At 33.7% G+C, this 23,872-nt stretch overlaps 5 protein-coding genes across 6 annotated transcripts; 3 read left to right on the plus strand and 2 right to left on the minus strand.

Moving 5' to 3' along the window:
- Positions 1-576: 576 nt before the first annotated feature.
- LOC108558775 (RB1-inducible coiled-coil protein 1-like) lies at positions 577-10,275 on the plus strand. 2 transcript variants are annotated; one of them, XM_017915800.1, is made up of 9 exons: positions 577-842; positions 7,182-7,247; positions 7,300-7,497; positions 7,552-7,695; positions 7,765-8,589; positions 8,650-8,764; positions 9,133-9,544; positions 9,608-9,748; positions 9,800-10,275. In XM_017915800.1, the coding sequence occupies exons 2-9, from the start codon at positions 7,185-7,187 to the stop codon at positions 10,053-10,055; spliced, it is 2,154 nt and encodes a 717-aa protein (XP_017771289.1). In that variant the 5' UTR covers positions 577-842; positions 7,182-7,184; the 3' UTR covers positions 10,056-10,275. The 2 variants fall into 2 exon arrangements, with proteins under 2 accessions (XP_017771289.1, XP_017771288.1); XM_017915799.1 differs by having other exon boundaries at positions 9,133-9,530; positions 9,585-9,748.
- A 445-nt stretch (positions 10,276-10,720) lies between these two features.
- LOC108558770 (translocation protein SEC62) lies at positions 10,721-13,743 on the minus strand. Its single transcript, XM_017915786.1, has 7 exons — positions 13,602-13,743; positions 12,927-13,053; positions 12,625-12,860; positions 12,374-12,566; positions 12,107-12,288; positions 11,496-11,650; positions 10,721-11,354 (listed from the first exon to the last, which is right to left on the minus strand). The coding sequence occupies exons 1-7, from the start codon at positions 13,635-13,637 to the stop codon at positions 11,264-11,266; spliced, it is 1,020 nt and encodes a 339-aa protein (XP_017771275.1). The 5' UTR covers positions 13,638-13,743; the 3' UTR covers positions 10,721-11,263.
- LOC108558769 (dnaJ homolog subfamily C member 28) lies at positions 13,069-16,005 on the plus strand. The gene is made up of 7 exons (XM_017915785.1): positions 13,069-13,196; positions 14,639-14,745; positions 14,805-14,930; positions 14,989-15,087; positions 15,139-15,341; positions 15,399-15,546; positions 15,598-16,005. The coding sequence occupies exons 2-7, from the start codon at positions 14,644-14,646 to the stop codon at positions 15,994-15,996; spliced, it is 1,077 nt and encodes a 358-aa protein (XP_017771274.1). The 5' UTR covers positions 13,069-13,196; positions 14,639-14,643; the 3' UTR covers positions 15,997-16,005.
- Positions 16,006-16,008: 3 nt separating this feature from the next.
- LOC108558768 (trifunctional purine biosynthetic protein adenosine-3) lies at positions 16,009-20,053 on the minus strand. Its single transcript, XM_017915784.1, has 9 exons — positions 19,422-20,053; positions 19,014-19,261; positions 18,309-18,958; positions 18,028-18,247; positions 17,731-17,953; positions 17,478-17,676; positions 17,166-17,417; positions 16,911-17,114; positions 16,009-16,850 (listed from the first exon to the last, which is right to left on the minus strand). The coding sequence occupies exons 1-9, from the start codon at positions 19,587-19,589 to the stop codon at positions 16,015-16,017; spliced, it is 3,000 nt and encodes a 999-aa protein (XP_017771273.1). The 5' UTR covers positions 19,590-20,053; the 3' UTR covers positions 16,009-16,014.
- An 891-nt stretch (positions 20,054-20,944) lies between these two features.
- Positions 20,945-23,340, plus strand: LOC108558766 (ovarian-specific serine/threonine-protein kinase Lok-like). The gene is made up of 8 exons (XM_017915782.1): positions 20,945-21,363; positions 21,419-21,673; positions 21,728-21,855; positions 21,915-22,040; positions 22,093-22,296; positions 22,353-22,588; positions 22,643-22,820; positions 22,873-23,340. The coding sequence occupies exons 1-8, from the start codon at positions 21,231-21,233 to the stop codon at positions 23,023-23,025; spliced, it is 1,413 nt and encodes a 470-aa protein (XP_017771271.1). The 5' UTR covers positions 20,945-21,230; the 3' UTR covers positions 23,026-23,340.
- The last annotated feature ends 532 nt before the right edge of the window (positions 23,341-23,872 follow it).

Here is a 23,872-nt window from a genome sequence, read left to right on the forward strand (position 1 = left end):
TGTGAAAATGGTTTCGGTTTTCGAACAATTCGGTTTCAAACAGACTTTCCAGTCAAAAAATATGATAACAATGTGTTAAAATAAATATTCTCAATGAATTATTAAAATATCTCAATACAAGTAAATATATTATTTTTTAAATGGACAATAGGCCTTTTGTAACAGTTATTTTATTGGAAACAAATAATTTATATCAAACTACAAATTATAAACAAAATAAAATTGCATAACTCAATTGTTATACTTGTCACAATTAAGTAATCACCGTTTCGGTAATGGATTAATGTAAGAGTTAAAGTGTAGCAGAGGCACAAAGAAAGTGTGAAATATCGACAAATTGGTGCAAACTGGACACTTTCCCATGGGTTATAGATATTTGGACACGGAATGGTAGTGTTCACGGTCCGATGGTAAATTAACATTTAAGTTTTATAAAAATTTTCCTTTGTTATTTAAAAGCTCCAATAGCGTGCTGCGGTCTAGATTACGCAGGACGGATGTCAACTTCCGCGAAAACCGGGGGCCCAAAAATCTATCAACATCCCACCGTTCGTTGCGCTATTTCCTACACGCTTACTCCCATGTTCTTGCTATATGCTATACGCATTTGCTACGCTGCGTTCACAACGGCGCAGCCGTCCGTTTAGAACGCAACAAACACACAAAGCAACGAAACACGCGCTCGAAACACCGCAAATATCAAAAACACGAATCATTAAACAAATTCACAAAACTTTCTTTCCTTTTCAGATAAAAGTGATAATTTAGTGCTATTCGATTAAGTGATTTCAATATAGAGCACAGTTGGGATTACTTGTTGTTCGAACTGAGAAGCAAACTTGGTAAGTTTCAAACATTTCCGGTGATATTGAATTATGTCATAACCACACAATGAAATAATCACAAACACTTGCAAAGTAGTGAAGTAATTTGAAATCTACAAATTTCATTATTTATTTTTATTTTTTAATGAAAAAAGTAATTAATATTTAGTAACTAACATACACTCATAATTAACGTTATTTCAATTAGTGTTAATTACTAATTCAAATTTGACGTCAAACATCCGTTTAATTCTGTTACATAATCAATAACAAAAAAATAACAAATATTGACTTATACAACTTTACTAATTAGTTCAAAATTTTAACTTTAAATTGTAGAATTAACATTCTATTTACATGATAATACATTAATTGATAGTCCAATTGGATTATTAGTTTATGAAAGTTAAGCAACATTTGTCACGGATCATACTGAAAAAGGGTGATTCTTCAGTATTACAAGAAATGTATTACTGATTAAATACTTTGGAATTTCATACAAAATATAGATCAAATTTTAGATTCTTAGGAAAAGTGAATAAAATATAAGATTCTACTAAATTTGAGTCATAACTTCAAAGATTAAAACCAATATAATATAATCAAAAAAAAAACTTATTATATAAGATTTAACATATGAAATTCACAAAATAAAAATTTTTAATACCAAAGAGAACGTCGAACAATATTTGTTTATTAGGAAACTCCATGAGTTGTGAATTTCATGAGTGATGTTGCATATTTTTTTTATCCAAAGTAATTATTAACATCTCATTATAAAAAAACAAATGTGCAAGGATAATTAAAGATCAGGAAAAGTTTAATTTCATTAAAAAAAAACGCAATTAAGGATCTAAACATAATCAACGGATAATTATCCGTGAAATAGAGTTTTTATAACGTCTTAACGGTTCAAGAGAAAAAAGTTGCATTACATAATTGTTGCGAGTTGCATCCCATAAACAACTATTTGTTATATTTCTATAAGAATTCAGTGTAATTAATGCTCTGTTACATTTTACAAGTTAATTTAATACTAACTGCAACATTTTACAAATAAAAATCACACATTTTTTTCCATCATTTTGAAGTTTTGAATATAATAATATATTTTATTATAGAAATATTTTTGTAAATTGTGAAATATAATGCATGTCCCAAAATTAACGCAAGATTTGAATTTGCCGCACTTTGTATTTTATGATTCAATAAAAAAATCAAAATCTGAAGGCTAAAATCTGTCTTGCGTTCATTTTGGGATACCCTTTACATTGCATTAGTATTTCTTATATAAACCAGAGCCGTTTTATTCAATAGTAACATTAAATATAGTCAAATTTTATGAGAATTTTTGGGGCCCACGAAAAAATATTGGATTTTGGATTATTCTTCATATTTAGTTATTAAATTAAGTAAGGATAGTACTTAAGTAATTAAGTAAGAAAAAAGTAGAAGATTTGTTGCTTAGGGCCCATATTTGGATTTTGAGGCCCCGAGCATAAATATGATAAATGGATGGCTCAGCGACGCTACTGGGACCCACGGTAACCTCAATACTTATAAAAAAAAGTATAATACTTTAGAAACATAATCAATAAAATAAGAATTAGTCACCAAATTAAATTTTGTTAATTTAACAGTAATTTTTAACTATGTATTTTCTGTTTTGATTGCATAACTCAAACTGAAATGCGATTATCCTTATATATAAAATACATATAAAAAAGGAAATGCATTCCATCTATGCGAGAGACGTGCGTGCAGTTTATTTTATATTTTTATTTTATTTCAGTAATTACAAAATGCACTTGCAGTGCAACACCGTTTTTGATACCGTCAACGAAGCGTGTTTCCTTTTTAAAAAATGCAATTATAAAAAAAACTAGAGTCGCGCATAACGTAATTTACCACAATTATCGACACTCTAAGTGTGTATGTGTGTTTTTTGTTTCTATTTACTTTTTTTTCTATACAGTCGAAGGTTGAATTCCTCATCCGAACAAACACATCGTGTCTGTCTGCCTTGTTGATACGACATAGAACAAATTGTCCTAGATTTTCTTAACAATAATTCAATTTTCATATTTGTAATAAACACATCATTACTCATATTGTAATTATGGAACTTATGTAAATATTAATTAGAGCGTTCTGCTTTTATTTAATGAAAAAAATAAATTACTCATAGATAAATAAGTTTAATCTAATAATTATATACAAAGATACATGCAAAAGCAAATAAAGTAATTAAAAAGATTAAAGTTTTCTTTAGAAATTATAATTTTTTACTAATTTTTCCTTCTTCAAATATTTAATTACGTATCATTAATTTAAAGAATACTTAAATATCAATTAATTATGAAAATTGTTTGAAACTTTTTGGAAATTTCATTTTTATAAAGAAAAAATCATATTAAAAAAAATACATCGTTTTGTTTTAATTCAAATCAAAAATTAGTTACTCATAGATAATAATTAGTTAAAATTAATTGAAAAACTGATGCAAGTATAAAAAAGGCAAATAAAATGATGTGATTATTAAAAAAAAGTTATTTTTCAATTATAATTTTAATTTTTTTTATAAATTTTTAAATTTAAAAGAAAAAGTGGCAGAATGAAAATGTGAATAATATATAAGAAAATTAAATATGTTGGAAAGTTGTAGTAAAAGTTTAGTTAAGAGAAAGTTAATAGTATTTTTTTTGTAATGTTTATCTGAGAAAATATGAATGAAACTGGTCCATTGACTCTGGTTATATCCTTGAAATGCGACTGAAGGAACATAAATATATGAACCGGATGACATCTTCAGACATCAATTATGTCGGTCTAAAGTTAGCTCAACCATGTGTAGGAGTTTAATAATATCTTCAGAATTATAACTCGTAATTAATATATATAAAGTATTTAAAAGTTGAAGTATTAATAAATTGTGAATGAAATATCAGAAGAAATTAATAAATAATTATATTACAGTGGAAACTTGCTTAACGAGCAAAATAAATTGTAAGAAAAATGATTTCAAAATGGAATGCGTTATTGTATATTACATTAGTTTATATGCGGATAAATACTGTTAAAATTATGAATGAAACTTTAAAACGAATTTATTAAGTCGCATATTTAACTTATTTTGACTTAAGTGGAAACAAATTTGAACCGAACGACATCTTGAAGTCATCAATTCTGCATCTAAACATAGCTTAATTAGTCATATAAATGAATTTAGTGTATTAATTAATTTCTATGATATAAAATATGTTGCAAATTATTGAAGATTATAAATTTATGAATGAAACTTGAAAATATATTTATTTTGCAAATTCTAATATGAGTGATTAAATTAAAGTATGTTGGTATGTTTATAACATAAATGATAACATTATGAATTAAATTCTAAAATTGATTCATTTATATCCAGTAAGTGAATAATCTGTACTGGTTGACATTTTTGAGTCATCAATTCAGTATCTAAACATAGCCCAACCAGGTGTAGGCGTTTAAGAATATCCTGAACCGAAAAAAAGGTAAAGGAAGTGACTATTTGCAACCCCAAATGTTTTCTCTCTCGTCGGCGTCTCGAATACCATTCCAAAAATAACTAAGAACACCCCAAAAATAAGTTCCCTCCGTTGCAACGGAATTGTCGATGCGTAAAGCGCGTCTCGAGTAAAAGTAAAATAGAAATAGAATTCCAATTAGATAGGAAAATGACTCGGCCATTTTATTAATTTCATTTAGCACGCTTTCGATAAATCACATACAAAGCGAAAAGAATGTGGAGGTGGCACGGAATAAACAGAAAACAAAAGAGATTGCATTTCTAATCAACGGAGCAGAAGTCTTCTATTCGAATGGTTCGAATTCCATTCGATTCGTGCATAGGGAAGCATGGATTATCGATTAGCCCTTCCCATATTCTAGAGTTTGTCAGATTCAATTACCATCAACAAAATTTGATTAGCTTTAATTTCAACCGTCAATAAGTTAATACTTCTTCATTTCGTTTTAATATTTCACAATTAATTTAATTAATTTTACACAAATGTATTTCTATAATATCGACCAACCTCATACTTATATTGAAAATATTTATTTTTGACAAAAATATCATTTTTTTTTGTAAATTTTATAATTAACGCTTTAATGATGTTTATGTAAGTTGTAATGGCTTTTAACTGTAGAAAGTTAAAATTTTACTGATATAATATGCTATGATCACACAAAATTTTCTCATTTTAGTGTTTTCTCGGAAACTATAATAGCAGTCTCCATACCATACTATATAACTGTTATTCTTATGTATAAATACTTGAACTTAAACTTGATCCATTAGCAGTAATTTGCGATCAAAATTAAGGCTCAGAAAACAGTGTTTTCACATTTAAAAAAAAAATATTTTTACACAATATTTAAAAGTAATAGGTAAGAGTATTGTTAATTTGATATTTGGCACCAGCCGCAAAATTCGTTTACTGCAACTCTAACTATGACATAAGCTAATATACACGATTGTAGCTAGTTAGTGATTTCGGTCATGACTTATCTAATTTAGTGCGTACATGCACTTGATATGCAATCTGCTAGAAACCCACAATATGTAATCATTTCATTTGTATAATTGTATAATATGTACTAAAAAGGCAAAGTTTAAATTATTATAACTTTATAATTTTTAAAATTATTTTAAAACTGAATAAAGTTTTGACAATAAAAACAATAGAAAAAACGAAATATAAGTTTTCTTAAGAGATATTGGACTATAAATAGCGCCAACTTTCCTTTACTCGCTTTTTCCATTAGGCTACACCTAGTAGATATAATTAATGCTATTAAATAGTTTTCCCATTGTTGCAGTTAGCACTAATTTTCTATGGAAATAGAAATAACGTCATAATTAAATTAACCCAGTGACCGTTTTCTTTAAATTGATAATAACGTGCAATTAGTTTAATTGTCACTTTACACTAAATTAATTGTTGTATTTACAAACAATACGTTTTGTTTCTACGAAATACAATTATAAAATATTTATCATTAAAACTGATTTAACTTACAGTTATTACCAATAAACTTTGTTTTATACAGCTAGAAAATGTTTGTCAATAAATCACATTAGTTAGAAACAAAGCGCTTCGCAAAACTAATAAATAATTTATAAACAAGGAAATGTACTATTTTTTTTTTCTAAATAAACATTTTACACCACATTTGCGGTTTTCACATATTTACATTAATGATAAAACTTGTCTAAGATTTAATTTTCAGTGATTAATTCGAACAGTTTTTTACATTTTTATATATTGAAACTTTTAAAATGAAATAAAAGTAAATATTCTTCATATAACTTTAATTTGTACTTTATGATATTCGTTGATATTTAAAATATTTTTTAGTTCAATTTTAACAAATTTAAGAATTATATTTTCAGATAAATTTGTCATTCTTAATTTTCTTGAAATAAGATAAATTGTCTTTACAATTCGTTAATTTAGTCCACAATCAACCTTAAAAGACAATTTCTCAAAAACTAAAAGAATTATAATAATTCTTATATATAAACTATATTTTTTGTAGTCTTTAATATTTATAATTTGGGCAACTTCCAAAGTCTTTCTGCCTACCTTTCTTAGCTAATTTAAGGAATTTTAACGTTATACAACAAATCATAATACTATAATAACAAATCATAAAAAGTGAAGAAAACATGCATTCTTTTGTTACTACCTTCACTCCTCGGATTCGTTCCACAATCGGTTCCAAATGAATCCGAGGAGCGTAATTAGCGTTGCAAATGCGTTTTCGATTTTTATCATAACTTATTACTGGATACCAGAGAAATTGTATTACTTTTACTCGGACCTCGGAGCAAGAATGGTACGCTCTAGTTGCCGAAGAACATTTCTAATTTGGAAACAGAAGAACATCGTTGCGGTATCCTGCATAGACGAGTGTTAATTAAATTGGAAAAGAAGTGCAAGAAAGAAATTCCGTCGTGTTTCTTAATCGATGAGCAATCGAAGGATGTGCTTGATAAGTACCAATTAAATTGTCAATAGAAAACAATGCTGGAAGCATCGACGGATTGAAACGAAATACGTAAAAATTGCTAAAGAATTCCTGAGAGACAATTATGTTTCTGTTGGTTCCACGTCGATAGTTTTATGTAAATCTTTATAATAACAACAACAATAACAAATATTACGTTTGAAAATAATATTATGCAAGGACGTGCATTGTTAGGATTCCGCATGCTACCGTCAATATAATCATAATAATGAGATAAACATGAATGTTATATAATTAAATTTGATATTATATACTACATTATTCTTATTAAGTAATTTCTATTTTCAGAGAATGTCAAGTGAATCGCCTACAAATGCAAAAATATCAGGATATTTAGAAAAGAAATGCAAATTGGTAATTAGTTAATAAATTTTTAATCCATATATAATGGTGTGTATGATTGCAGCGGATGGTTTCGCCATGGAAGAAGTATTGGTTTGTACTGGAAGGTCGTCTTCTACTGTATTATAGGTCTAAAGCTGAATACGAAGCTATTGGTCCTTGTAAAGGTTCGATAACTTTAGGTCCTAGTTGCAACATAAAACCTGCTCTGGTTACCTCCTGCATCTTCCAAATAGAAACACGCACAAATACCATAACTCTCGTACGTGAATAACAATTATCATCTAATTCAGAATATAACAGTTCATTATTACAGAGAGCGGAGAGTCGCCTGGAACAGGATAAGTGGATGCACGGAATCCTTACAGCACTCAACCAAAGTTCCGGTAAAGCCACGAAGATGACCCATTTCAGATACTCAGCAGACGATCTGCTGCCCTCGCCCACGGAGAATAATACGGTAAATTGTCTTAAATAGAGATGACACTTAAGTACTTAGAGGCTCAAATCATCCAATTTCCCCAAACAGAAATCGCTGTTATCCCGTCACAACACGCTCCCCGAACGTTTTGAAAAGTTACCTCAGCATCCGAACAAGAGCGTCATTGAGAGGATGCAGAATCTGGGAGCTCATTCCTATGGTGGAAGTCTGAACGCGATATCCAAACTATCGATGAGCCCAAAGCTACCCAAAAATGACAACCTGAAGAGGCTGTTGCAGTCTTCCAACGATGAACTAGTCATGTACGCTACTGTCAATAAGACCAAAGAGAAGGAAGATGAGATAGCAGAAGTGGTAATGGAAAACACCGAGTACGTAGGTTTAGAGCCTGGAGAAACTGACGAATTCGTAGTTGAGAATGCTGAGTACGTCACGTCGGGAGATGATGAAGACACATCGAAAGTAACTAGAGATCATGTGTATCAAGAAATTCTTACCAAACGAGAGTTGATACAAGAAAACAGCGAGGATGTTAACGATTACACCGGTAGTGGACCTCTCTACAGAGCCACCAAGATTTACGATATACCTATATACTCTGATATAAGCTCAGATCAAGCAATATACGAAGAAACCATGCCGGCCTTGCCGCCCAGAGTACAGCACCTCGTGGCTGTACAAGCGGAAGAAACGTCCGGTGAAAAAAATAAGAAACAAAAATCAAAGAAGATGTCTTTCAAAAGGAACAGCTTCGTGATAAAGATGCTGAAGAAAATCAGAAAACATGATGTTGTTACTAAGGAGGAGATCTCTGAACCGGTAAAAAAGCCCAAGGAGGAGGTAAACACCAAAGATTTGCAAATACTGAATGAGTTACAATCGCTACTGGAGACGAAAAAACAATTTCTAGAGGTAAATTATAACAATTTTGTTGTCAAAGTACAATTTTTTTAATTTTGTATGATGTTTCAGGAGAAATTGAAGCACAGCCGAGCGGAGAAAGCAAAGTTCGATGAGGAACTGAAAACTAGGATCGAACGTAAGAACATGGAACTTGAGTACTCGAAACCGATCAACGGGGAGAAAGGTGTGCTTAAGAAAAAGAAGGGTCAAAGGTTAAGAAACGTTCAGCACTTGTTTTCTAAATACGGTAGTTGCGTGGAGATGCATGAGAATGTGTTTTATTTTTTATAATTTGAAATCTTCCTCTAGTTTTATTATTTAATCTTCTGTATACTTGAATTTATTGTGTGGACTAAACTTTTTCACGGCTGATGGTTTTTTTTTTGTTTTAAACTAATTTAGAAAACTAGTGTATGATTGCAAACAATCCGGCATCATTTTTATTTTAAAATGATAATTTGATAAATTTTGCCGCATTGTTCGCCAAATCGTAACTCTCTGACTAAAACCGTAATGCATTATTATGTTTTACAATCTATTTGAAAATTTTAGTTTTACCAACTTTGCCTCCAAAGCTGAAATGTAGTATAACTGAGCAACCTCTGACGTTGCTGAACATACCAAGGCCGAAATTGAAACGGATCCGACATAGCAACGAAAACATCCCGGATAAACTGAAGACCATAGACGAGATATTGGATGAATTGGATAACGAAAGGACTCAGCCGTCGGCTAATGTCAAAGAGCTTATAGATAAATTCAACGTTGGTAACAGTAACCACGAGGAAGTCGAGATGAGGAAGAAGCCAAAGAGTCCTGTACAGAACTGCACGAGATATTCCGACGATTTGAACAAGCTGCTAGCGGAACTAAGCAAAGTCACGAACGCGCCGATACTCCAACCCGGCGTTACCACCAGTTTAGTCACAACCTCCTTAACAGATGAAGAGGTACTCCTACTTAGGTAATTATAGAGATCAACCTGTTAAATCATAATCTTTCAGTGGATAAGTTTGATTCCGATCAGGAAACGAAGATTATCCGAGCCAGACTACGACATTCCGAGACCGCACAGCAGTTTGCTATTCAGAAACCAGGAGCCCGCAGAAGATGCGATGAAACCGACCAGATTTTTCGGGCCTGTGATAATTGGACCTAATAATATTGGGTAAGCAATACTAAAACGAAAAACTATGTTAACTAAATCCACTGTTTTCAGCGATGCTAGCGACAGGACTTTTAGCATTGCTCCAGATTCTTTAGAGGTCCATGTGAGTAGGAATGGTAAGGAGGATGAACGCAGCGTGTTCTCGTACAACTCGCACACCTACATGGAGATCAAGACGCTGGATCGAAAGCTGAGCAGAGAGGAAATTTACGCTAGACCCACATCTCTGACTGCTACGGATTTCGATTTGCATGAGGACCATTTCGAGGATTCGCTGGAACCCATCGAATTCATTCATTCAGTCTAAAGCTTTGACGGAAACGTACCGATTGATGCCTTGGTAGTTAGTTAACAATATTTATTTAACCAAAGATGTGAGATTGCAATATGTTTAATATTTACGCTATTATTAACAAATTCATTACCAAAATTGTGATGCTATATAAATACATCCTATTTTATTATATAGGCTTTAGAAGCCGACGATCTGATCACTAATAAATTGGGCATTTAAGACTTTTAAGATTGTTTGTATCGTGTGTTGTAATTTTTCAATTATTATTATTTTTTTATATTTAAAAATAAATTTATTTGACTGATTTATTACGAATATTCTTTTCTTATATAAATATAAAGTACTAACAAGAAATTGAATTTTAATCTAGTTATCCAAGTGAAACAATTTCTGATGACATAAGATTTATACTAAAATTCTAATAAAACACATCTCGAAATATGTTTCTACAAAGCAAATCAAAGATGAGAAAAACATATCTAAACTTATCAATTAATTAATTACATACCTTCATTATTTAACTATTTTCTTCATCCCATGGAAATGACACATCACTCACTATTTATTATGTTTGTAAACTAATAAACAAACATTGTTTCATAACAGCTGCCTGGGATCTAAGAAAATAAATGAAAAAATCTAATAATACCTATCAGATTTTATTTCCTCAATATTCATAAATCTCCATCCTTCAATATATATATATAGTATTTATAAATATTCTAAATGCAACATTTTCATTTATACAAATCAAAACAGAAGCTCTAATAAATAACGCATATCAACGCACCAAGAGGTAAAATAGATATAACAAATTTCTTTCTATATATCTGGATATAAAATTAGGTACATTTGTTTTATTGAACCCTCTACAATTAAAACAGATCGAAAAAAAATGTTTCACACAATCAGTTCTCAGGTATAAAAAAAAATAATTCACGAAAATAATATATATATAGATATAAGATATTTAAATAATAACGAAATCGGGTTAAACGGACAATTTTTCTACAACGGTAACAAATAGGTCTGATGCTAGAGGCATTCTATAAAGCATCGTGGGTCGAATCCAGGAAACTAGACTTACATTTAGTTTAAAAACAGAAGAAAAAAAAACCTCTTTCTTTCCATATTATAATATGATCAATTGTCTATAATATATGTATTTATATTAAATAATAGTTAAACTGTGCATTGTTTCTCCCAAAATTCAGGCGACATCAAGACTCGATCTCGTCTTGATCGACCATTACGAAATCGTTGTCGCATTCGGACGACGTGCTCCTTCCGTTATTCCCTGGTTCATTGTTACTAATGGAGATCATCAAAGAGAAAGAAAACGTTACAGTACATTTATTTAAGAGAAAATTAAGTATTTGGTAAATGGAACATGAGGTAAGGAAAACAAATACTGTTAGGTTTTTCTTTTTTTTTTGGTAGTCTATTCAATACCTAGGTTGTTCCGCTGCTTCGGTGCTGCTCCTCTTATCGGAATCCTCTCCGTCGTCCTCTGTATCGTCATTCTCCGCGTCGGAATCCTTCTCTTTCTTCTTCTTAACCTTTGAGGATGAGCCATTGCTGTCACCACCATCACCAACGTATTTATACTAAAAAAAAATATTATTTTTTAATAGTAAATCACTGAAATTTGTAGTCATGAAAGTAAACCTGTTTATGCTTATAAGAGTAAATTAGGCTGAAAACTATATAAAAATGGAACTGCCTGTACACTATAATTACTAAATTACCGTGATTACATAATAAAACACAACGTAAGAAATAAATTAATAACTTAAAAACACGCAACAAATTCAAACTGTAAAATTAGAAACATGTATTTTTCTTCGTATAATTAAAACGCGACGATTTGCGAAATCAATACCAAAGTCTATCCTATGTTGTTGCAACATAAATTTCGCATATTTTAAATTTTGTCAACTGTTCAAGTATATACGTTTCATATAACAATAGTAAATCCATGTAATTCCTTATATAACAATAATATTTCAATATTGACTTGACAAATGACAAAGTTATGTTTGCTTTACGATTGATTAACTTACAGTGTATAAGGGCCAGAATGATGCGACGAGTCCAACATCTTCAGTCAAATTAGGGAATATCCATATGTGGTGTTTCCCTGCCGTTAAGAGCCAGACGAGACAGAACATGATCAGCCGAAGAACTACCAAGAAGATGATGAAGATGAAGAATCCAGCACCGGCAACGCTCAAGTAATAAACACCTGCAAATAAAAATAATAATAGTAAATATAAATGTGATGTAAATATGGTTTGTATTTGCTGATTAGAAATGCAAATTGTGTTTACCTAATCTGACTGATGGAGGCCACAGAGGGAAGAGACAGACGCCGATGGCGCCAAGCACTAGCAGAGTACCGAAGATCCAATAATAGAACGGTACTGGATCGTATATCCAGACGTAAGCGTCGAGACAGTCGACGAATCTCTGATCAATATGCATGTCGAGACGAACCTTTCGCTTCTTCTTTTCCTTGATTTCCTAATAATCAATGTTAACAAATAAACATCAACATCTTTCAATTGTATAGCGCACTTACAGTTGACTCTGCTTTTCCTTCAGCAGTGCTGTTTTCAGCCTCAATAGCTTTATCCTCTTTCTTCTTCTTCTTAGCTTTAAGCTCACTTTCAGACATTGGAACCTTTCTGGCTCTGTGGAAGAACTTGTGCTCCAACATAACTTGCATATAATGGACAGCATCCACCCTGCTGCTGAACAAAGCTTCATCCCCAGTGGCAAACTCTGATTCCATCAAGGCATCAAGTGCTTTGGAAGCTGCAGAAAAACAAATACTTTCAACATAAAACCAACAGCTCCACCATTAATTGACATTGAGATTACCTGTGAAGTACTGAACCATGTGATTCAAGAATTTGATCTTCTTGATGGGAACATTCTTCTTCATCCATTTGGCCACAGCATACTCATTCTTGGTGGGTTTATCAGTGATCTCCTCATCCATATAGCCCTGCGGATTCGTATTAATGAGATTAGTTTGATTTTTGGCGGCAAGAGAGCAGTGGCGGCATCCAAAACAAACGCGAAACGATAATGTCAGATGCACAGAGATATTCTTGTAATTGAAGAGGTGTCATTGAGGCTGTTTTCCAGGTAAAATCGTTACCATTAAAACATTAATCAATCGTAATCACTGGGATTGGGATGGATTTAAATAGCGGAACGCATGACCTCACGCTGTCCCGTTAATCCGACTGGTTTTTCTCGCCACTGACACAAAGCCAAGCATTTAATGTTGAAATTATAGATTATTCCGTTGCAACAAATGACATTCCATCGGCGCGACAATAGGGCTTTACCGAGGTGGCAAAGAAATACAAATTATGGTAAATGGCAACGTCACCTAAGCACAACATATTTGCAGTGATTCTAAATAAAAAACGCTGTAAAACAATCGCTGAACGGTTACAATGGGATCGATATGCAAGAAGCTTTGCAGTTGCTTGTGGATTTCAAGTGGAAAATGTGCGTTTAAAGGAAAAACATTGAATTATTTACCTCTTTGCGTTTCTTAGCCTTCTTCTTCTCCGCCATGTTGGATGATGTACGGGTGACGTCTATCGCAGCTGAGAGGTTGTCAAACGCACGTTGAGCGGAGCGCCGTGCGACTGGCAGTATAACCTTTTCCCAACTCCAATGTTGAATGCCCGATGCGCCCTCACACCTTCCATTATTTGTGCGCAATTTTCACATATTTGAAACCACTGATGCAGTGGTAAATTGCCTGCAATTGCAATAACATAAAAAAAGCAATGCATTATTACATGATCAGATAATTGTAGAACACGAGTAAAGCCGCGGGGAATTTCCAAACCATAATTTCCTTTATGGACAATATCAAAGCGAATATTCAATTGAGATCAATCAAACTATGATTAAAAGCATAACTCTACAATTTACTTCATATTGAAACAAATTATCATCTGTATTAGAAAAAGTTATCCAAAATATTGTTGCATTAGAAGCATTCTGCATACAAAAGAATTTTAATTGTGTGAAAATGTAAATAACAAATTGTAAAACTGTAAATAATTTGAAATATTTACAATTAGATGGAAGGTGACTTTCATAAAATATTAGTTGTATTAACTGTATATTTTAATAGAACCGCAAATTGCTACATGCTCATTTCTAACGATTCCTTGCGGTTACATAATAATGTCCTTACAAATAGTTTTTAATCATATCCTGATTGAATATTAAATGCATAAAGTTAAGGTTGCAAACGTAACAATACTATGTTTATGTTCAATTATAAATATTACCAAAAAGTACGAACGGAATATTTGGTAAAGTAACGGTATTGGAGTGTTCCAATTCCAATCATGAAAATTAATGTTAATCTTTAATTTGTAATGTAGTTCTTATAACGGATATACGTGGTTTGTTTACAAACTTAACTTTCTCAAAAATTATAAGTCTTAAATATTTAAAGTGTTAATTTACAATTCTCTGAGGAAACACTCCAAACAAATACAAATATTAAACTACTAATTAACGATAATTAAAAATTATAAGTTCTTTCGTTGTTACAGGAGAAATGGCTTTTCTGGTTTTTAGAAAAAGAATCCAAATTAATTATTTTTTAATTAATAATCATAGACTGTTTAGTGGACAATCACGAAAAGATGTAGAATATAAGGTTGTTAATTTACATTAGTTATGATACACATTATATTAATTTTGTTTATTTTATTGCAGAAATGTTACCAAATATTAGGTATATCTGAAGAAAGTGACCAAGAACAGATCCGTAGAGCTTATTTAGAATTAGTGAAAAAATACCATCCAGACAGTCCCAGTGGAGATTCAAAGAAGTTCCAAGAGGTTTCTGTTCAAACTATAGTTTCTGTTAATATTTATGAATCTTGTTTATCAATTTTAGGTTGATCATGCGTTTCGTGTTTTAACTGAAAAGAAGTCACGAGAACGCTGGGACGTCGAGGATTCTTACGAGATGCCGGCTGAGGAATTCGATATTAAAGTACGTTTTATAGATTTAATTAGCTGTTCAATTATTTTGATTTATTCTCAGCACACAGCGCCTCAGCATAGGCAGTACTTGTCTTATGGTGGTGCTGGAAGCGGAACTCCTTTCCAAAGGGAAAAGCAGTATATGAAGATGAGAGCCATGCAGGCAGCAAGTAATGTACTTGAGCACAGGATATCCAAGGTCACGGCAGATGAAAAGTCTTTGATGGATAAAAAAGTACCGTTTAAGCATAAAATCAAGACGAAGTTAAGTTCTTTAACGGTTATGCTATGATAATAAACGTATAAATGGTGTGGTTTTAGGTACGGGTTTGATAGGTTGGTGGAAGATTTGATACAAGAATCAATGTCTAAAGGGGAATTCAATAATTTGTCGGGATGCGGAAAACCGTTAAACAAACATCAGAATGTGAATCCTTACGTGGATTTTGTCACGCATAAATTAAATCAAGTGTGTTGAAAATTCAGGAAAGTTTATTTGTTTATGATGTGTATAATTTAGGTTTTGATAGATAATGGTTTCACGCCGGAATGGATAACTCTGCAGAAGGAGATCAGAGAGGAAATCCAAGATTTGAAGGAGTCTTTGGCTGAGGAGAGATCAAAGTTTGGCGCGTATCCATTTGATGAGGAGATTAATGGAGATTGGGATGAAGTAGTTAGTAAATATGAGCAAACCGTGAAAAATATTAATAAGAAAATCAACCATTACAATTTGGTTGTACCAGTTTTAAATAAGCAAATGGTTCTGGTGGATTTGAATCGCGAAGGTAAGCAAGTTGCTGTCCAAGGCAAGCCTTACGATCCAAGCAAAACTAAGCCTACGGAAAAAGTTAAATTGGATAATAGAGGCGGCGAAGGAATCTGGGGTATCTTCGATACGTTGTTTAAGAAAAGTTGAAGTTTCTTGAAATAAACTTTAATTCCAAACGATTTTATTGTTTTCACCCAGAACCACCTTTCCGGTTGCCAACAATTTCAGGGCCTGCGGGAAAGCTTTGTGCTCAGCGCCCTGGATTCTCTTCTGTAGACTATCCGCGTCATCTCCAACTTCAACAGGTACTACTTCTTGGACGAGGATTGCTCCAGCATCAACATCGGCTTCAACAAAATGCACGGTGCATCCGCTGATTCTGACACCAGCATCTATTGCCTGCTGAGCTCCATCCATACCTCTGAAGAGCGGCAGAAGAGCCGGATGCACGTTGATCATTTTACCTCTCCATTTCATTGTGAAATCCTTGCTGAGGATTCTCATGAATCCAGCCAAACAGACCAAATCAATGTTGAATTTGCTCAACTCCTCGTCCATGGCTGCATCGAATTCTTCTCTGCTCGGATAGTCTTTGTGACAGAGCACTTTTGTCGCGATTCCAGCTTTCTTTGCGCGTTCGATGCCGAAAGCTTTTGCTTTATTCGAGATGACCAAGGCGATTTCGCAACCCATGGATCGGTCGTTGGAAGCATCGATCAATGCTTGAAGATTGGTGCCGCTACCTGAGATTAAAACGGCCACGCGTTTCTTAGGCACCGATTGCACTTTGAGGAAATAATCTTTCATCATCGGGCCCAAAGCCTGCGAGAAATTTTTCACTTCGACTTCCTCTTCTCTTCTGTTGATGATGTTACCAATAACCGTCGCTCCGTGAGGCTGCACCATCTTGAGAATTTCAGCCTCATCGGATTTGTTGACAACCAAAATACCGCCGACGCCGCAGTTGAAAGTGCGGAGCATTTCCACCTGATTCACACCACCTATAAAAATATTTGTACCGTTTAATTTATATTAACTGATAGCAAATTAATTGATTCAACCTGCAGCAGCGAGCCAAGCGAAAACTGGAGGTATGTTCCATTTGTTGGCGTCGATTTGCACTCCTAAATGTTTTGGAAGAACCCTGGGGATGTTCTCCACCAAACCACCTCCGGTTATGTGCGCGAAAGCCTTCACTTTACCAGTTTTCATTGCTGGAATGACGGCCTTTACGTAGATCTTTGTAGGAGTCAACAATTCTTCGCCTAAAATAAATTAATTAGAATGTCAATAATACCATATAATATGATACATACCGAAGCTTTTTTTGGAAGAGCTGAATGGAGCTTCATCTTTGTAACTGACGCATGCCAACTTCATGATTTTTCTCACCAAGCTGAAGCCGTTGCTGTGAACACCAGTGGATGGAAGAGCAATGATGCTATCACCTTCTTGGATACTACTGATGCGGGGAATCAGCTCATTCCTTTCCACCGCGCCAACAGCGAATCCAGCCAAATCGAATTCACCTGGTGGATACATGTCTGGCATCTCGGCAGTCTCTCCACCTAGTTTCATAGAAGTTTACATATATTTTCTTTCGATTTACTTAGGTATGTTTTAGGTACCAACTAAGGAGCATCCGGCTTGCCTGCAACCTTCCGCCACACCGGAAACCACGTCTTTGGCAACGCTAACATCCAGAGCGCCGCAAGCAAAGTAATCCAAGAAGAATAACGGCTCGGCTCCATGAGCTAAGACGTCGTTCACGCACATCGCGACTAAATCAATTCCGATAGTGTCGTGCATTCCCATCTCTTGAGCAATCTACAAATATATCATTTGTGATAACTAATATAACTTTAGAATTGATTTGCTTACCTTGAGCTTAGTGCCAACTCCGTCTGTACCTGAAACCAGAAGAGGATCAACGTAACCGGCTAGTTTAGTGTCGAAGAGACCTCCGAATCCACCTAAACCCCCCATGACACCTGGCCTATCCGTTGATTTAGCGGCAGGTTTAATGTGGCCCACCAAATCATTTCCAGCTGATATATCAACGCCGCTTTCTTTGTAAGTTAACTTTCCGGTATCCAAAATGGACCTAACATATACATAATTAATAAAATATTACAACTACGTATATATTTTGTATACGAAGCAAATAAAATAGCTTACTTAGCAAAAGCTTTGTGTGCGATGTCTTTTCTAAATTGCGCTCCATCAAATTTAATAGTGTAACAAGCCTTTGTAGCTCTTTCAGCGGCTGTTGTCAATTGTGGAGCCAAAGCGACTGCGATTAAAACTCTTCCACCGTTCGTGACAAGCTTACCGTCCTTCAAATCGGTGCCGCAATGAAAGACGATTTGATGTTGCGTATTATCCACAGCTTCGACACCTAACAAAGCAAATCTTGTTGCGTTATTGCTGCACTAAATGCTATCGCCTAAATTGATTACCGGTGATGACCTGTCCTTTGCTTGAACTTGCCGGGTATCCTCTGGAAGCCATGACAACGCCTACGGCTGAAACATTTTGCTTCCATTTCAGTTGAATTTGATCCAAAGTCTGATTGCAGCAAGCCATCATGACTTCGTACAGATCCGAATCGAGCATCGGCATGATGACTTCCGTTTCCGGATCTCCGAAGCGACAATTGAATTCCAAGACTTTTGGTCCATCCGGAGTCAACATTAATCCAGCGTAAAGAACACCAACGTATTTAATTCCTTCTTCATTAAAACCTTTCATCGTTCTTTCCAGAACCTCCTTCTGGACAAACTTCAGCTGATCTTCACTCATGAGAGGACAAGGACAATAAGCGCCCATGCCTCCTGTGTTCGGACCTTCGTCATTATCGAAAATCCTTTTGTGGTCTTGAGCCGGAAGCATCGCCTTTATCGTTTTACCATCGCAGAAAGCTAGAACCGAAACCTCTTCGCCTTGCAATAACTCCTCTACGACAACGGTTTCTCCGGCCGTCCCGAATTTATTCTCGCTTAAGATCTCATCCGCAGCGAGACAAGCTTCCGTTTGATCTTTGGCCACGATAACACCCTTTCCTGCTGCCAATCCGCTGGCTTTCACAACCAACGCAGGAAACGAAGAACTAAAATTTCAAATTTTAAAAATTCTCAATTTACACCGCTTAATATAATAATTACTTCTTAATGAAATTTTGAGCATCAGCGGAATTCGTGAAGGATTTCCATTTAGCTGTAGGTATTCCATGTCTATCCATGAAAGCCTTGGACCAATCCTTGTTAGATTCAATGTTGGCTCCATTCTGCTCAGGTCCAAACACCTGGATTCCTTGCGATATCAGGACATCGGCGATTCCTCCGGCCAAAGGATCTTCAGGTCCGACGACCACCAAACCAATATCGTTCTCCTTACACCAACTGGCGACATTCTAAAGTACAATTAAATAAAATCATTAATTTATAAACACTTCATTTAAATAATTTTGATACGTGAAATTTTAAATTTAAAAACATTGTAATTCAATACATATGTAAACAGTTACTGTAAACACGTGCTCGTTAAATACATGTATTTATTTATAACCTCACCTCGAACTTCTTGATATCAAGTTTAACCAGCTCGGTTTTCGGCAGCTGCGAAATTGCGTGGCTTCCGGGCGCCGCGAAAATCTTCACGGTTTTCTCGCTTTGCGCCAATTTCCACGCTATGGCATGCTCGCGACCTCCTCCACCAACAATCAGAACTTTACCAGACATCTCTTTCTCTCTTGTTGTTGTTGAACTGAGTACGTGACCGTCGAGGAAGTCCCAAGAAACCGGTTTCCTGCCAGCCTCTTCGCTCTGTACTTACAACGAACGAATTGCTACGCAATCATTGACTTCAATAATACACGAGCAGTTTAAGATCTGCGCTGGTGGTGCAACTACTATTACATTGGAGAGGGTCAAAAGTGCTGCGATAAGAGTCCGTCTTTTTATCTATCGTCAGTGAAATACTATATGTTTATACATATGCGAAGGAGAAATGAAAACATGGAAAAATCCGCGCGGAAATTGTGAAAACTTATAGGATATATACATTGAAAATTAAATGTAATATGAAATTTATACATTTTAACTTTGCCGCTTTATTACCAATTATAGAAGATGTGGGCGTCCACGGGGATGGACTGGGAGGAGCCATGTATTAATTTACCAATTAGATACTTCAAAATACATTCAAACTATAAACACTAGAAAATAAGTTATAATTATTAGATAAATTTACTCATCTTCCTTTATATTATTTGATTTTGTCAACTAGTTTAACTTTAAGAATTGAGGAATTCTTTTGTGACAATAGTAGCAACATTCTTTAACAATAAATGCTCTCTTCTTCAGAATATTGTTATCGTTAAGATTGTCAAATTTAAGCCTTTAAATTAACATTTCACTTGTCCAAATTTATAATTGTATCCTAGATCAGAAGTCTATTGAAGTTTAATCTTCGCAGCCTATTTACTACAATATCTGATGTAACATCTGTCGTAATTACATCCTCAATTGACTAACATAGGTCATATTTCCAATTTATTAATTTAATGTCTTTCGATAATTCGATCCAAACCTATTTATTCTAAATAAGCTTTAGATACATAAAAATGTTCAAAAGTAAATTATTGTTGCATTTTCAGTAAAATAATCAATTTAACCTTTAGCCTTAACGTTAGCCCTTTGGCCAGCCTATTAGTATATATATTTTTATTGTATGTTAAAATTTATTTATGTATAATTTGTACTTTTTTCTCTCTTCTTCTTATGTATCGATGTTTGGCCAATAAATTATTATTATTAATCAATTTAATTAATTAGATTAGATTAGATTACTTAAGTATAATAATAAATAATCAATGAATCATATAATTAGAGTTGAGGTGCAATGAAATAGCTAGCATTAAAAAATGTCGTCTTTGCATGAAACGATAAAACAGCTTTTCCATTGTGGACTAGAGCATTCTCGAAATCTCCCTCGTCCTTGAGAAACTGCGTTGTTTGAAGTTGTTTTTCTAGAATATCGAAATGTCGTTATTATTCCCAACAAAAGAGATTTGGAATGTTCAAATTTTACCGCTTAAAATGCTGTCAGCGGTGGGAACCAATCCAGACCATTTAATTGATATCACCATGCTCCATCGGCGAAAACACAATTTGTGTGTGCACAGCCGGGCATATTTATGATGTGTTTATAATATTTTCGTTCGAAATTCGATGTCTTTGTTCCATCTCGGCAAGAACATACTGAAATTTCTTGTGCGAACAGTGAAATTAAAGTGTGCCTGTCTGTTTTGTCTGTTCTATTCTTAAGATCTAATTCCCTTTTTTTTCTATTACTCTTGTTTTCAAAATCTTCTAATTACCATGTCTACTGCGCTACCTGAAACCCAAACTCCTGAATTCCTCAGCCTTACCCCGACGATGAAGAACAACATCAAACCTGCACTTAATCCATGGGGAAGACTTTATTCAACTTATATCTTCTTGGAACCCTTTGGTAAATTGTTGATATTTTTTTGATCTTCATAAAACGTAATTTACGTAACTTTTAGATCTCGTGCAGATGAGCTTTACGCTGGGAAGGGCAGAAAACAGTGATGTTATCATTACTGCTGACAAGGTGCCTGTGCATAGGGTGACAAATATAAGTAAAGTACATTTTAAAATTTACAAGGAAAATGGCCTTGTTTACATCACAGATTTGAGCAAAAATGGTACATTTATCAATGGGAAACTTATTGGGAAGGGAAACATGAACATCCTTCAGAATGATGATGAAATTGCCATTGGGTTTAAAGGCCTTAAAGGTTTGTGGTTTTTATTTAACATTATGGTTGTAATAGCTGTAGCATGTTTTTCAGTGTATGTTTTTAAAACAATGCAATCTGATGATAACAAGTACCTTCCACCTGAGTTGAGGAAGAAGTACCAGGTGTCTCGGGTTCTTGGGACTGGAGCTTGTGGGGAAGTCAGATTGGTCTTTGATAAGGTTCATTGCAGTTCAATTAACTTGTTTCACTAACAATTAATTAACATTAATTTGTGTAGGAGACCTGCATCCCTTATGCTGTTAAAAAAGTGGTGAAGGGGAAGAATTCTGCAAGCACTCAGCACATGCTCAACCATCCATCAAAGATCAACGCTGAAATTAACATCTTACGGTCTTTGGATCACGTAATTTAAATAATCGCACAGTTGTTCGTTTTATCTATAGTTCAAATTTCAGCCTTTCATTATTTCAATGAAAAACATCGTCGAAACCGAGGAGTGCGTTTTCATGGTTCTGGAATATATGGAAGGCGGTGAACTCAACGATCTGATTCTCTCCACTCAGCGAATTAGTGAAGAACAAGTCAAGTTCTTATTTTATCAAATATTGTTGGCTGTGCAATATCTTCATAGTAAAGGCATCACGCATAGGGATTTAAAGGTGCGAAGCACTTATTTAGTTTGAATTACACCAAATTCTATTTGTTGATGTTTCAGCCTGAAAATGTCCTCTTGCAAGAGTGCAAACCTAGTTCTATGATCAAGATTTCCGATTTCGGGTTAAGCAAAATCTTGTCCGATGAAAACGATTTGATGAAGACTGTTTGCGGGACTCCTAGTTACGTTGCGCCTGAAATCTTGGATAGATCTGTAGACGCTTATACTCAGAAAATCGATGTCTGGAGCTTAGGCGTTCTCCTCTTCTACATGCTCAGTCAAGATTTACCTTTCAGGTAAATAAAATGTATAATTATATTACTTGTTTTCTTTATAAATTGATATTTCAGAGCTCCTGAAAGGACGTTATTGAATAGGAAAATCTTAAACGGGTATTACGAGTTTTCCGGAGACGTTTGGAAAACGGTTAGCGAATCTGCAAAAGATCTGGTCAAGAGCATGCTGACCTTGAATCCAGAAGATAGAATTTCCATCGAACAAATCGTAGCCCATGAATGGATCCAAAAGGTAATTAAATACTCATAAATATCATTCACAAATATATGTTTTTCTTTCTCAGGACAATTTGACTGTACAAAAAGTGGAATATATACTCTTCGGTCAAAAAGAGACCATGTGCGTCGACGATAATGATTCGGACAATGACGACGACAGTATTATCTATTCCCCGCGTTTAAAACGCTCAAAGTTATCCGAAAGTATTCTCGACTAATTATTATTTTTGTTTGTTTTTTTTTTGCCTAGATTTATATAAAAAGTATTATCTATGTTCTATTTGTGTTACGGAGATTTATAGAAATCTTAACTTCATCTTTGACGTATTCGTTAAATCAATCAAAAACAAATGTATTACTTATATATTTTCTTTAAATGCTCTTATATATTTTTTTGTTATTTATATATTTATAGTGCAATTTTAATTGCCAAAAATATGCACTGCATCAGTGGTCAAATGTTGTGTTAAAATATTGTTGATTGCGCCACTTATTCTCAAGTGCATTTTTATACTTTCTACCAATAAATATTTTTGCTACATTGTTCAATATATTTACACCTTTTCTTAATTATTTTATTTTATAAATTTATTTTATTTTATTATTATAAATTTCTACAATAACATTTTTATGGTAGTCGGGATTTCGATATAGTCGGGATTTTGACATTGTCGGGATTTCAAGCGTCGGAATTTTAATACTGTCGGGATTTCAATAAATGGTCTTTCGGTTGTCGGGCTTGCAATTGCAACCGCAAGGAGATATATTATATAGTGATAAAAAAATAACTGTCCAAACAAAAATTGATAATTAATAAAATATAACATTTGTTTCTTTTGTCGTTTTTTTATTAAATAATTGTGTTGTCTACATTGAAAAGTATTTGTTTATTTTAATCTATTTTTTCAAATTTATGTAGTCAGTAATACCGAATTTAACGTTATATAAACGTAAAAACCATGAAAGTCTGGTAAGACAAGTATATTTTTTTAAATTCCCCCGACTTACGAACAACTTTTTGACTGAACTAATTCGTATGTCGATAATTACCTGTAATTTGTTTTT

The sequence above is a fragment of the Nicrophorus vespilloides genome, unplaced genomic scaffold (assembly GCF_001412225.1).
Source record: "Nicrophorus vespilloides isolate i.1.1-1 unplaced genomic scaffold, Nicve_v1.0, whole genome shotgun sequence".
NCBI classification, from domain to species: domain Eukaryota; kingdom Metazoa; phylum Arthropoda; class Insecta; order Coleoptera; family Silphidae; genus Nicrophorus; species Nicrophorus vespilloides.